This window comes from Schistocerca americana, chromosome 1, assembly GCF_021461395.2.
Source record: "Schistocerca americana isolate TAMUIC-IGC-003095 chromosome 1, iqSchAmer2.1, whole genome shotgun sequence".
In the NCBI taxonomy this organism is placed as follows: domain Eukaryota; kingdom Metazoa; phylum Arthropoda; class Insecta; order Orthoptera; family Acrididae; genus Schistocerca; species Schistocerca americana.
In genome coordinates, this window is record NC_060119.1 from 25,606,673 (window position 1) to 25,622,875 (window position 16,203).

The 16,203-nt window shown below is 39.6% G+C and overlaps 1 protein-coding gene across 3 annotated transcripts in view; it reads right to left on the reverse strand.

The window, feature by feature from the left end:
* Window positions 1–16,203, reverse strand: part of LOC124546004 (tight junction protein ZO-1) — a 710,801-nt gene that overhangs the window by 73,888 nt on the left and 620,710 nt on the right. For 2 of the 3 annotated variants that reach the window (XM_047124979.1, XM_047124983.1), the window contains exon 15: window positions 1,166–1,720. The exons of the other annotated variant lie outside the window; for it this stretch is intronic. In XM_047124979.1, the coding sequence (XP_046980935.1) occupies window positions 1,166–1,720 (555 nt within the window). The remainder of the gene's footprint in view (window positions 1–1,165; window positions 1,721–16,203) is intronic. 3 annotated transcript variants of the gene reach the window in all.

Consider the following 16,203-nt stretch of genomic DNA (forward strand, 5'->3'; position numbering starts at 1 on the left):
CTAATCATTGTGACCTGTTCTAACTCATTCACACCCTGACACTGTGGTATCACGTATCCACACCAGCCCACAGGTGTCAGAGTTGGCAACAGAACTGGAAGTTTCCACCAGACATCATCGTGCTCCTGCGGGATCTTGTGGAGGTGACGGAGCACGCCCACTGGGCCACGCCTCCAGCAGCACGCGCAGCCATCGCAATACAGGATGGCTGTTGGCAGCCACACAGCCCACTTGCACTTGGAACCTCTCCACTACTTCACGCTATGCAGTCGCTGACTAATTGTGGCGCCGATATCGTCATCCACAATATAGTTTGGAGAGCCTCGAGCTTGTTGGCACTGAGAGCTGGACTCTATCTCTTGCTGCATTATTTGCAATGAGTTTTTGCAAAGTTGGAGAAATACTAGTTATGTAAATCTTCCATTGACTACATTAACGTGTTCACTGATCGTTTTTGCTCCCGTCCAGTTTTCCTCTGATGACACTTACTGCACCGCTCTGTACCCCACCTCTCCTCACCACTGTATACCGAGTCATACGCAACAGCTGTACTCCTCCCATAATGATGAGATGTACTAGTACTTACTTTCATATTTTCATTTTGTTTAAGACGTCTTCACTGATTCTACCTCATGTAATACTGGATTTTCCATCACAAAATTAGAGCATTAATGAGCTTACATAGGTCAATGATTTCTGATGCTTTGTTCCTAGTACCTCCCACATTCCAATATTCATTTGGCCATTCATTCCAGGTCTGTTATGTTGGGGACAGTTATTCAATGGTGTTGGTTCAGTCAGAGAAATAACTTCTTACGGGAATATGATAACGCAAACTTTAGAGACATTCAGAGCAGTTGTAGGAAAAAAAAAAAAAAAAGGATGAAATGCACACATTTTACTTTCATGTTGCCTAGAAGTGTCACAAGTCAGCCAGTTCGTATGTTTATTACACGAATGTGAAAGATACTTTCTTTTTAGCTGCAAAATAGATCTCTAACAACACTGTATGCAATTATTGCCATCAGATCAGATAATGCTACACGAATTGAAATGATCCATTCTAAAAATATAAATATCATTAATACTTCTATTTAGCAAGAACTATAGTCGATAATATGTCTGATATGTAAATAATATATTGGAAAAAAATGTTTGGACTTACTGACTTCATATTATGCCTTTCGAGAGACGAGCTGCCTGCAATTCTGTGATGTGGGGTGGCATTTATGTAATTTGGAGGCTCACTACGAGACGCGAAATCGGGTTCTCCGTCACTAGTTTTCCCAAAGAGTCTTTCGGCAGCAGACCTGCCTAAAGTAGTGTGAGGGGGCTTGTTGCTGCGATCGATACGGGGTGGGAGTTCGGGCGGCCCACCGGTCGGGAGAGGTGGGGAGTGGGCCAGTGGGGATCGAGGCAGGGCACCTCCACCACTCCCGTCGCTCGTCCGGAGCTGAGGGTAGCCGGCAGGACTCGACGCCTGATGGTGGTGGTGGTGGTGGTGGTGATGGTGGTGGTGGGCATAGTTGAGGTCGACAGTGGAGGAAGTGACGGGAGGCTCACTGGCTGCTGTCGTCAGGTGTGTAGGGGAGAAACCGTACTTGCTGTCACCCCCTTGAGATCTCCGTTTGCCGATACCAGCTGACGTGAGATTGTGCCCGTGATGATGATGGTGGTGATGCTCAGGTGGGACAGGGACCCCATTGTGGTTATCATAACCCTGCAGTAAAAGTATACGACAAAAATAGTAAAACTGTACATAACTGAACACAAAAAACTAGACATATGTTTTTACATTAATAAACAAAATAAAACAATGTATATATTTTGTGCTAAACAGCTGTGTACACAACAAAACTACCTCGGGAGTTCTGAATAAGAGCAATGATCTTGAATCAAAAACAAGATATTGATAATTACTTCTTAATTTTATTTTTTTCACTGCCACGTTTCTCTTGTGGCAGATTTCAGAAATATATTAAAATTTTTAATACTTGAATGCAAACACTGCTCTAAACAAGGTCAGGCTGTCCATGTCAGTTACTGTAACTTCTAATATTAATCATGGACATCATACAAACTGGACATAACAATATCAGAAAGACAGTTAAAAGATACCATGAAATAATAAATAAATATATTCTGCCAATATATACAATCCATGAAAGATTTTCACATAACTCAATGCATGATAAAAGTCTGTGAGGGATAAAGTTACATATCCTGTATCCCAGTCTGATGATTAACAGAAATGTCAGACTCAATTTTCATTAAAGAGCTACATAAAATTCTCACTTTTACATGCCACTGTGCTTGTCTTGAGATCTTATCCCACAAAACAAGTATTATTATGGACAGATATGCATAACAGACACAGTGAGGAACTTACACATATTTATAAGTTCACCTACTACTTCCCATTACACATTCTCCATCCTGAAGGTAAAATGAATGTGGTCCTTCTCAATATTTATTACAGTGTTTTTATATAATTTGAATGACAGAAATGTGTGTCTGAATCAAGAGAGGAGTGTCCTACTAATAGAGCTTAAATTTGAACTGATTAGGAAACATGGTTGAATCCTCAGTATTTGTATTGTTTAAATACTTATCTGACCAGAAGCAAGGAAAAGATAGGCTACATGAGCCTTCTCTCTTTTCTCTTGCTCATTGTGTTGAAATGTAGCACAGCAGAATACTTCCCTTTGCTGTAATCCCACAACTAACATAAACATTGTAGTTTCTCTTTTTTTTACTTTTCTTTCTTTCCATATACTAGCCATATATGAAACCCCTAAAATTCTTATCAATGGAATATTTTTCTAAACCTCATTATTCACTGTATAGTTCACAGCCTGCTGAAAACAACAATGTAAATATTTCATGGACAAACATTTTGTTTGAGGAAATATTCAAAATTTACAATTAATGAAAAGCACAAGGTCTTTAGAATTCAACCGTGCTATTAATTCTGTATTTCAAGATTGACATACCTTGCCTGAAAGCCCTAATTTTCATTTTTCTAAAGAACACTGACTCTTCTGAAAACCGTGTAATTCAAAATTATCTTAAAACTATTGCCATCATTAAAATTCCAGAATTTTCAGACCTTATAATTTAATCTTTTCAAAAATCCACTGCTGTAAGGCTGTAGACCCACTTTTCTGATTCCAAATATGAATGTTTTTCCTAGAATAATATGCTAGTATATGAAATATTCCAATTATAAAACTTGATTCTCCAGAAAATTCTTGGCAGGCTTTTGTAAATTCGACTACACACCCCCCCATTCAAAATATAAAACAGGTCCTATCATTTATATATTTTGATGATATTTAACTAACTGTTAATTATGACAGTTTCACCGCCTAATGTGGGTATGGATTCTATACTTTTTCTTGTCTTTGCAAATATGAAAACTGAGGTAATTTGGTATTTTGTGATAAGTGTCCTTTGTGTGTCTTTACACAAGTAATATACACAGAGCCAGAGTCAGTCCATGGCTAGCATTCAAAGACTGCAGGAAGTCTGTACCCAGTAGTCATTTCTAACTTTGTGAATCAATTGCCATTATTTCATGTGAGTCCACACTACACAATCATCATGCAATGACGATGCAGTCAGTGGGAGTTTAGCATTTGGCCACATAAAATTTCATGCCAGCAGAGGATGCTGAGACAGACTGAATTACATAAACACAGCTACTGTGTGGAATGTACTAATATTATGATCACTATCATAATAGAAAGAGTGTGATAATGTGATATCTAGTAAAGTTCAGTAATGTCAAATAACCAAAAAATATGCATGTCTTTCACTATCTAGCGGCCAGAAACAGTCGTCATGTGTGTACAAGTGGTGCTTATGTGAAAGTGTGTGTGTTATCTACTTCAGTAGAAGGCATTTTCGCTGGAAGCTAAAACGTATAGCAGACTTTTCATTGTGCTGGTCTGTGACTCAGTGTCTCCTCTGTATAGTGTGCAGCAATCTATCCTTTTTCATAATATCAAACTACAGAAAATCCAGGATGGAAAGTAACAATATTATGAAAAGGAAAGTGGCTACTCACCATATAATGGAGATGCGATGCCGAGTCACAGATAGGCACAACAAACAGACTCACAATTTGAGCTTTCTGCCATCAAATATCTTTGTCAAAATTAGACAATAGACACACACACATACACACATGAACAACAGCAGCAGTGCGTGATGGGAGTGGCAAATGGGTGGTGGTAAGGAGGAGGCTGGGGTGGGGAGGGGGAAAGATAGCAGGGTAGGGGTGGCGGACAGTGAAGTGCTGCTGGGGAGCGCAAGAACAGCCAGGTGCAGCCGGGAGGTTCGGCGGAGGCAGGGGAGAGGTAGGGTGAGGAGAGGGCGGGGGGGGGGGGGGGGGGGAGGGGGGGGGACTTGTGGGAACAGTAACCACTGTAAAATATCTACAAGTAAGTAAGTAAGTAAGTATTCAGAGTGACTTTAACTGGAATACCACATATAAGAAATAGCAGGAATAGCAGATGACAGACTAAGATTCATAGGAAGAATCTGTAGTAAATGTAACTTATCCACAAAGGTATTGGCTTACAAGGTGCTTGTTCAACCCACTCTTGAGTACTGCTCTTGAATCTGGGACTCCTAGCAGGTAGGACTGGTAGAAGACGCAGAGAAGATCGAATGAAGAGTGACGCATTTTATCATGGGATCATTTAGTTGGTATGAGGGCGTTGCAGTGATGATAAACAAACTGCAGTTGGGTTGGGTTGGGTTGTTTGGGGAAGGAGACCAGAGAGCGAGGTCATTGGTCTCATTGGATTAGGGAAGGACAGGGAAGGAAGTCGGCCGTGCCCTTTCAAAGGAACCATCCTGGCATTTACCTGGAGCGATTTAGGGAAATCATGGAAAACCTAAATCAGGATGGCTGGATGCGGGAACAAACTGCAGTGGCAGATGCTACAAGAGAGGCATTGTGCATCATAAAGAGGTTAATGTGGTATCAACATTTGATACCACACTTGTTAGGGGTTGCAGTTATCGACTGTCGTCTGTACTAGTATAGTTGGACCCGCGAGTCTAGACTAATGCTGCTCCGCAGCTTGCAACGAATCTCTAGCGTACGCTCGGCCACTCTTGCTCGGGACGTCAAGTAGGAAAGTTGTATAGCCTTCAGCTGAGAGGATGCAACCTCTAACAAGGTGCTTAGTTAAAGTATGGCCTCTATAGCTCTCTGTTTGTAATTATATTGATCCTGACTATGAAGACTCCTGTACCATCAGTTAAGTACAATATATAACTTTTTACCAACAACTTCTAATTATTTTCGTCGTTGCAGACCCAGACCATACAGCCAGCTCCTTATCGACTTCACTGACAAACCTGCTGTATATGCAAAGAAGAGATTTGTATGTCTCTATTTAGCATTGGCCACCAGTCATTCACAATGGCAACGATTCGCTCATCGTCATCGTAACAGTTTACTATTGAAATTTCGAGACACTACTTTCGGAGGAGAGTCAAACAACTTCCTCAGCACACAAAATGACCATAACGACAAAATTCACGAAATTAGAGCTAATACAGTGGCTTACCAGCAATCATTCCTTGAAAACACTGCTCACGAATGGAACAGGAAGGGGGAGATCAGTTACTGGCACCAAACAGACCTTTCATCATGAACTGTCAAGTGGCATGCAGAATACAGATGTAGATGTAGATCCAAAATAAAATGCAGCATTCTCCCTACCAAGAAATTACAAATCCAGTACCAAATTTTGTGTGGTAACTTATATGATACTACATTCATTAACAAGCTTCAATGTGAAACTAAGTCACATGTTCTTTGGAAGTCAAGAAACACTGCACACAATTTGTAAATACGATGGTCTTGACACTGCACAAACATGGTGTAAAGATTATTTACGAACTGATAAAGAAGATGAAAGAGTGTCTCACATTGGCAAAGAACAAAAGAGACCATACTCATTAAATCAAGAATATACCATATGCTGTGTATATCTGGAAAAACCTGTATTGGAATGGGCAATCCTCCAAAATCAGGATTGCAGAATTAAAATGATAGTGTAGGTTGGGACAGGTAGACATATCATGTGAGACTGACCACATTATAAAATTCGCCTCCTCATAAAGTTTCATTAGGGTGAAGAGCTACCACACACAGTTGTTCAGCGAAGCCATACAAATTCACAAACATGACAACAGTTTCAACAAGGCAGAAGAAAGCCTCTGTGTAAACAGATCCTGGATTCCTGTGCTGTAGTGAACGACTGTTCCAGGTAACAAGGGGAGAATCAGAGCAGTAATGATAATGAAAAGGCCCTCAAACATTGGGTGCAATAGGTCATCTCCAATTGTGGATTTGGCACCTGTCCACAGGAAGGAATGGAGGGTGACAATGCTAAGGCACTCATGTTGGTGAAATGTCGTGAAAATCAGTAAACAAACAATGGTTGAAAATGGTATGGTGGAAGTCAGCAGGCAACACATCAGCAAGTGGCCACAAAAGCATCAACAATTTTATATCTCATTATGTTTAAACTCATGACTATATTCTAAGATTCTACGACAGCTGGCTGTGAAAGATATTGGTCAGTGTTTTGTGGATCACTTCTGCTAACATTCCTGTAGAGGGCTACGACCTGTGCATTCTTCATACTTCTTTTTTGAGGTGCCAACTACAACTGAGCCGATAATTCTGTACTGAGTCTTAAAAAGATTCCATCAGACCCTGAAGGCTAGTTCTATTTTAGTGATTTCAGCTTTGTCTCAACATTGCTGAGACTAATTTCTATACTGTTCCTCTTTCCAATGGTGTGAATATTAACTGAGGCAGTTTTCTCAGATTTTCCTTCATAAAGGAACAACTGAAAGCACGAGTTCAGTATTTCTACTTTTGATCTGCTACCCTCAATGTTAATTTCTTTGTCATCCATGAGTGTCTAGACACTTAACACTGGTGTCAGTGACAGCCTTTACATACAACAGGAATTTCTTTGGGTTTTGTGATCAGTCGTCAATGAGATTTTGCTATGGTATTTGCTGAAAGCTTCATATATTGGCCATTTGTCAATCAAGAACAATTCATTTGGCACCTCCAATTTGTTTTACATTTATTGTGTGGTTGTCACTGTTTTTTTGGAAGTTTCTTTTGGAGACTTTATACCATGGAGGGCGTCTCCCATCAAGAACTGTTCTACTAGACAGATAACCATCTAATGGTTAGTCAAATAATTCTTTATTCTTTATTCCAGTGCTCGGATCAGGAGCCCAAAGGATGAGATGTATTTCTTCCTCATCATGCTCATTATCGATTCTATTTTCTTGTCTACTGTTTCAGCTGAAGCTTTCTCCAATACACATTTATTTGATAATGTTTATTTATAGATGTCCTAATTATTCTTCTTTCTATCTTGAATATTTTGTGAATTTCTGCTGTATTAGTTGTTTTGGAGATGGTTTCAGCTGCGTATGTTATTTCTGTTTTATAATGTTTTAATTTTGGAGCTATCGTCAGACTTCTTTTTGTTGCATGTGTTTAATGTTCAATTTTTAATTCTATTTTGCCATGTTGGTTTCTCATTTGTTTTATGTTCTGACTTCACTTAAATATTTAAATGTATCAACAGTTTTGATTTCCTTTCTTTCAATTGTAATTTTGTTTGCTAATTGTTTTTGTCCCTCAAATGACAGTCTAAGGCTAATTTCTGCACTAATTCTTGTAGTGATTTAACTTGTCGGCTGGTCTTAAACACTGATGATCAGGAGAGGAAGATAATCAGCAAATTCCAAGCAGTTTTATACTTATGTAATTTTCTTTCTGAGTTCCCAATTCTTATGTTCTTTAGGTTATCCTTTTCCTTCTCTCTCATTATATATTCCAGTGACCCACTGAACTGTTATTGCGGTAGGCAGTCACCTTGTCTGAAGCCTATTTTTATAACAAATGTTTCAGGAGTTTCTCCTCTAAACTTGATTTTTGATTTGGTGTTGGTTAGAGTAAGTTCTATTTGTTTAATTAGTTTTTGATGAAGTCCTAGGTTCCTTAGAATTTTTAATACTGGATATCTATGGAGACAATCGTATGCCTTCTTTAAGTTTACAAAGGTTATGGTCAAAGATTTGTTACATCACCTGTAATATTCCATAATTATTTTTAAACTAATGATCTGCTCTCCATGACTTCTCTGATGTCTAAAATCTTCCTGATGTTCTCCTAATTCCTACTCTAGTTGTTCCTTGATTTTCTCATATAAGATCTTGGATAAGATCTTGTTCAGGCAGTCTAGTACAGAGATTTTCTGCAGCTGCCTGGATTACTCCTAAAGCATTTGTTATATTAAATGTGTCTGGTGCATTTACCATATTAACCCTCTGTAAAAATCTGAGCGTTTGATGACACTGCCAGTCTTTTACAGGTGTAAATGAAGTACATCTCTGACAAAGATGATTGTGGATATCGTCAAAAGCTATGATTTTTACAGAGAATTAATACAACATTTACCCCAATAATGTTTAATAAAAACCTCCAAGTGTTTTAACAGCACTTTACCTGACCTCAACATGGGCACTGGTAAAGTTTCCTTCTGGTGATAAAACAAAGGAAGGGGCAGAGGGGAGGGCAAAGTTTACATTCTGTAGTTTTCACTTCTTCTGTACTGTGTCTAGTTGATGGTGGTTAAGAGAGCAGTAGACCGGATGAGATTCCAAGTGCTTTGAATTCTCTCTTTCGTTCTGCTTCAAAAGAACTATACAAACAACTGAAAACAGGTGCTCAATAGATATAATGGTAAAAAAAGGGGCAGAATCATCTTCCTACAATGGCAGGAAATGACATGGTATTCTGCGGGCTGTCAAGCTATATGCTAATGCACCCTTGTCAAACAACACTTGTAAGTATGTAAATGTCTGTAATATAAATTACATTATTTTTGTTGTTCTTAAACCGAGCGAGGTGGCGCAGTGGTTAGCACACTGGACTCGCATTCGGGAGGACGATGGTTCAATCCAGTCTCCGGCCATTCTGATTTAGGTTTTCCGTGATTTCCCTAAGTCGCTACAGGCAAATGCCGGGATGGTTCCTTTGAAAGGGCACAGCCGATTTAATTCCCCATCCTTCCCTAACCCGAGCTTGCGCTCCGTCTCTAATGACCTCGTTGTCGACGGGACGTTAAACACTAATCTCCTCCTCCCTCCTCCTGTTGTTCTTAAATTGTTGTTGTTGTTGCGGTCTTCAGTTCTGAGACTGGTTTGATTCAGCTCTCCATGCTCCTCTATCCTGTGCAAGCTTCTTCATCTCCCAGTACCTACTGCAGCCTACATCCTTCTGAATCTGCTTAGTGTATTCATCTCTTGGTCTCCCTCTACAATTTTTACCCTCCACCCTGCCCTCCAGTACTAAATTGGTGATCCCTTGATGCCTCAGAACATGTCCTACCAACCGATCCCTTCTTCTAGGCAAGCTGTGCCACAAACTCCTCTTCTCCCCAATTCTATTCAATACCTCCTCATTAGTTATGTGTTCTACCCATCTAATCTTCAGCATTATTCTGTAGAACCACATTTTGAAAGCTTCTATTCTCTTCTTGTCTAAACTATTTATCGTCCACATTTCACTTCCATACATGGCTACACTCCGTACAAATACTTTCAGAAATGACTTCCTGACACTTAAATCTATACTCGATGTTAACAAATTTCTCTTCTTCAGAAACACTTTCCTAGCCATTGCCAGTCTACATTTTATATCATCTCTACTTCGACCATCATCAGTTATTTTGCTCCCCAAATAGCAAAACTCCTTTACTACTTTAAGCGTCTCATTTCCTAATCTAATTCCCTCAACATCACCTGACATAATTCGACTGCATTTCATTATCCTCATTTTGCTTTTGATGATGTTAATCTTATACCCTCCTTTCAGGACACTGTCCATTCCGTTCAACTGCTCTTCAAAGTCCTTTGCTGTCTCTGACAGAATTACAAAGTCATCGGCGAACCTCAAAGTTTTTATTTCTTCTCCATGGATTTTAATACCTACTCTGAACTTTTCTTTTGTTTCCTTTACTGCTTGCTCAATATACTGATTGAATAGCATCGGGGAGAGGCTACAACCCTGTCTCACTCCCTTCCCAACCACTGCTTCCCTTTCGTGTCCCTCGACTCTTATAACTGCCACATGCTTTCTGTACAAATTGTAAATAGCCTTTTGCTCCCTCTATTTTACCCCTGCCACCTTCAGAATCTGAAAGAGAGTATTCCAGTCAACATTGTCAAAAGCTTTCTCTAAGTCTACAAATACTAGAAATGTAGGTTTGCCTTTCCTCAATCTTTCTTCTAAGATAAGTCGTAGGGTCAGTATTGCCTCACATGTTCCAACATTTCTACGGAATTCAAACTGATCTTCCCCGAGGTCAGCATCTACCAGTTTTTCCATTCGTCTGTAAAGAGTTCACAATGGTATTTTACAGCTGTGACTTATTAAACTGATAGTTTGGTAATTTTCACGTCTGTCAACAGCTGCTTTCTTTGGGATTGGAATTATTATATTCTTCTTGAAGTCTGAGGGAATTTCGCCTGTCTCATACATCTTGCTCACCAGATGGTAGAGTTTTATCAGGGCTGGCTCTCCCAAGGCTATCAGTAGTTCTCCCATTTCATCTTCATCTACATCGTCTCCCATTTCCATAATACTGTCCTCAAGAACATCGCCCCTGTATAGCCCCTCTATATACTCCTTCCACCTTTCTGCTTTCCCTTCATTACTCATAACTGGGATTCCATCTGAGCTCTTGATATTCATGGTTCTCTTTTCTCCAAAGGTCTCTTTAATTTTCCTGTAGGCAGTATCTATCTTACCCCTAATGAGATAACCCTCTACATCCTTACATTTGTCCTCTAGCCATCCCTGCTTAGCCATTTTGCACTTCCTGTTGATCTCATTTTTGAGACGTTTGTATTCCTTTTTGCCTGCTTCATTTACTGCATTTTTGTATTTTCTCCTTTCATCAATTAAATTCAGTATCTCTTCTGTTACCCAAGGATTTCTACTAGCCTTCATCTTTTTACCTACTTGATCCTCTGCTGCCTTCACTATTTAATCCCTCAAAGCTACCCATTCTTCTTCTACTGTATTTCTTTCCCCCATTCCTGTCAATTGTTCCCTTACTCTCTCCCTGAAACTCTGTACAACCTCTGGTTTAGTCAGTTTATCCAGGTTCCATCTCCTTAAATTCCCATGTTTTTGCAGTTTCTTCAGTTTTAATCTACAGTTCATAACCAATAGATTGTGGTCAGAGTCCACATCTGCTCCTGGAAATGTCTTGCAATTTAAAACCTGGTTTCTAACTCTCTGTCTTACCATTATATAATCTATCTGAAACCTTCTAGTATCTCCAGGCTTCTTCCATGTATACAACCTTCTTTTATGATTCTTGAACCAAGTGTTAGCTATGATTAAGTTATGCTCTGTGCAAAATTCTACCAGGCGGCTTCCTCTTTCATTCCTTACCCTCATTCCATGTTCACCTACTACGTTTCCTTCTCTTCCATTTCCTACCATTGAGTTCCAGTCACCCATGACTATTAAATTTTCATATCCCTTGAGTATCTGAATAATTTCTTTTACCTCATCATACATTTTGTCAATCTCTTCGTCATCTGTGGAGCTAGTTGGCATATAAACTTAGTAGGTGTGGGCTTTGTGTCTATCTTGGCCACAATAATGTGTTCACTATGCTGTTTGAAGTAGCTTACCTATACTCCTATTTTCCTGTTTATTATTAAAGCTACTCCTGCATTACCCCTATTTGATTTTGTATTTATAACCCTGTATTCACCTGACCAAAAGTCTTGTTCCTCCTGCCACCGAACTTCACTAATCCCCACTATATCTAACTTTAACCTATCCATTTCCCTTTCTAAATTTTCTAACCTACCTGCCCGATTAAGGGATCTGACATTCCACGCTCCGATCCGTAGAATGCCAGTGTTCTTTCTCTTGATAATGACATCCTCTTGAGTAGTCCCCACCCGGATATCCAAATGGGGGACTATTTTACCTCCGGAATATTTTACCCAAGAGGACGCCATCATCATTTAACCAGACAGTAAAGCTGCATGCCCTTGGGAAAAATGACGGCTGTAGTTTCCCCTTGCTTTCAGCCGTTCGCAGTACCACAACAGCAAGGCCATTTTGGTTAGTGTTACAAGGCCAGATCAGTCAATCATCCAGACTGTTGCCCCTGCAACTACTGAAGGGGCTGCTGCCCCTCTTCAGGAACCACACAATTGTCTGGCCTCTCAACAGATACCCCTCCATTGTGGTTGCATCTTCGGTACGGCTCTCTGTATCGATGAGGCACGCAAGCCTCCGCACCAACGACAAGGTCCATATTATAATACCATATTTCCAATTTTCTTGTAAAAGTGATCTATGGATGAATAAAATGATTACTACTGATGCTACTACTACTACTATGCTATTACATGAGGATGGGAGGAAACGATGGGGCAGCAAGCAGCTCGATAGGAAATCACAGCTTTTGCCTATAACATCCATCCTACAGGCAATCGTGTGGTGAATAACAAAAAGAATAATGAGAATAATTTGGCAATTTCTCTGGCAATCAATTTGCAACCAGTCACTTTTTTACAATTTAGTCAACCATGAACAGGTTTTCAAGCAACTGCAGCCTCATCATCAGTTGAGGGGCACTGTACACTTAATAGCAAATTGTGAGATATAAAATGATCAATTATGCTTAGATACACAGCCTTTTCAATAACTTTAGCAAACACTGATGGTGTAGAAGCAGGTCTCAAATTGTCTACATTATCCCTTTCTTCCTTTTTATAAAACAGCTTTACTACTGAATACTTTAATCGTTCAGGAAACTGACCATTCCTAAAGGAAAAATTACAAATGTGGCTAAATACAGGACTAACATGCACAGCACATTATTCCGCTAGCCACTCCATCATGTCCATGAGAGTCTTTAGTCTTCAATGATTTAATTACTGACTCAATCTCCCCCTTTTCTGTATAAGACGTCAATCTCGAAAGGGATTTGCCAAGAAAGTTACATGATTCCCTGCAGAAACTAAATTTTTATTTAATTTACCAGCAATACTCAGAAAATGATTGTTAAACACTATACTTACATCTGATTTATCAGTAACAGAAACATTTTTACTATGAACTGACTTTATATCGTCGACCTTGTGCCACTGACCAGACACTTCTTTCACAACTGACCAGATGGTTTTAACTTTATCCTGTGAATTAGCTATTCTATTTGAGTACCACATACTCTTTGCCTTTCAAATAACATTTTTAAGCACCTTACAGTACTGTCCGTAATTGGCTACTGTAGCTTGATTGTGAATGCTTCTAACATTTTGATGTAATTGCCACATTGTTCTACATGATATCATTTTCCCACTAGTCAGCCACCTGGGATGCCTACTTCTGCTAGTACCCTGTTTAGAACATTCTCATGGGAAGCAACTCTCAAAGAGCATAAGAAACGTGTTAAGGAAAGCATTATATTCATCATCTATGTTATCAGCACTATAAACATCATGCCGCTCTTGTTCCTTGACAAGGTTCAAAAAACTCTCTATTGCTGTTGGATTAACGTTCCTACATAGTTTGTAATTATATGTAACATTTCTTTGAGTACAAAAGCCTTTTAGAGTTAAAATTTGTGCATCACAGTCTGAAAGGCCTTTCACCCTTTTACTAACAAACTGCCGATCTAGTAATGAAGAATAAATAAAAATATTGTCTATGGCTGTGCTACTGTTCCCCCACACTCCAGTTGGAAAAAACACAGTCTCATATGAATTTAGGATATCTACCAACATCCTTTTTCTTGCACCATCATAAACAAAAATTTATATTGAAGGCATCACATATAACTAATTTCTGGTACTTCCTACAAAGTGAATCAAGAACCCTCTCTAGCTTCAGAAGAAATACACTGAAGTCAGAGTTAGGAGACCTATAAACAACAACAATTCGAAGTTTAGTTTCACTAAATTCAACTACCCCTGCAAAACATTCAAATATCTGTTCAATGCAGTGCTGTAAAACATCTATGGACTCAAATGGAGTACTGTTTTTTACGTACATAACTACTCTCCCACCCTACAAGGAACTCCTTGAAAAACAGCCAGCTAATCTGTTTCCTGGTAAAAGAAGCCTCTGAATTGTCAAATTATTTAAGTGGTGCTCCGACACACCAATAATTTCAGGGTCATCTATAAGCAGCTCACTAACTGTATCTCTAATACCTCTTACATTTTGATGAAATATGCTAATTCCTTCTCTAATTGGAAACATGACATCCTCTGAAGGTGAGCTGTTAATTAGAGGGATTTCATTTAAGCAGGTGTACCTATCAGCTGACTTCAATCTAAACAAAGTGCAGCTCTAACACCAACTACTACACGAATTTTTCCATGAGTGACACCATCATCACCACCCACTACACTGTCACTTATAAGCTTTGCCAGCTCCCCTTCCCACACCTATTGAGGTGCAGGCCATGACTAGCGAAACCTGACCTAGTGATAGACCCAACTGGTACCACTGAAATGTGACATATGACCTCTGCCGTCAACACCCCCTTCAGCCCCATGTTAACGCACCCAACAGCTGCTTTAAGATGAGGCCCATTATGATGCTGAAACAGTTGCATGAAATGCACATTAGTGCCACCAGTTTGAGTAGCTATCTTTACCAGGTCACCACCTACACCATATTCCCCGTCCCTGTCAACACTGTTCCCTGCTCCACCCACTATCACTATCTGATCCTCTTTTGTAATATTCCTACATAACTCCCCTATGCTGTCAGTCACCTGAGCCAACCCTGCACTAGGCTTCACAATGCTGGTGACCTGGTACTCACTCCCCAACACTTCCTGCAACTGCTGGCCCACATGTCTACTGTGCAAACTACCTTGCAGCAGAACCTCCTTCTTTCTGTAAGACTTTGCAACTGACCTAGGCCTCCCAACTGCTGAGGACTGCTGCATGTTCCCTACATCTATAGCTACAAGAGGCTCCCCTCCACTCAACTCTGGCAGTTGGTCAAATCTATTGCATGTATGCAAAGTATAACTGTGTGAATTCATTGTCAATGACATATATTACATATATCTACATCAATGAAATGTGTGTTAATTATAAATTCTTTGTAATTTTGAATCAATGTTCATTTCAGAGTCCATAGATCGCCACGGATATCACAGGTGTCATATCGTTAATGGTGACATTTTTTGATCGCATAAGACAACTGCCATATACCGAAAACATGTAAACAACTGACAGCAGTAATGTACACGACAATATTTATACTGTGAGATGAACATCAATCTGTTCATTACACAGAATTTATAATCAAACGCATGTGACTGATATACGTATACATAATGTATGCTACTGGCATTGGGTTCTGCAACTGAGTATTGTTATTAAAAATTTTAAATGCAGCTCTTAGTGTTTACAAGATGTTCTTTAATGAATATTTACAAGTTGCAGAGCACCAGGCAGACAAGATTTTTAAATGACCTTACTGGTGAAAGTCAAATGCTAAATACACTCATTTAGTTCAGTAGTCCATAAATCAATGGGTGACTTTCTATAAAAATGCTGTAGCACAAGTATGCATGATTAATAATCCCAAATGTCAAACAAGATATTATATGCCAGATCATTTGAGGTGCTTACAGTTTTTGCTATTCTTTATTATGTTTGCTAATTTTTTGTTGTGCACTTGCATGTATTCCAGGAGGTGAGCCGGAGAACTAATCAAATTTCTCTTTTCAGAGTCTTTGCTTGGTGTTTGCTATAATATATTTTTGTAAACCATGGCTACCCCTCCCCCTCCACCCCTGCCACTGCACCTTAGCCGCAGACAGCCGTAGTGATGGAGCTAACACAAGCTTTTCAGTTTCAGAACCAACAAATTGCTACTTTGCTGATGATGGTACAACAGCTTCTGGCTGCACAAGCTGCACCAGCCACTCAACAACAACTGACTGACCACGCAGCCCAACAAGTGCCGCAGACCAGCACACCAATGTTCCAGCAGTTTAACAATGCTGAAGACACAGTTCCGAGCTCATTGTGCAGTTCATCAAGTTCAAGGTACTGTGAGGCTACAATACTTTGTTTCGGTTGCAG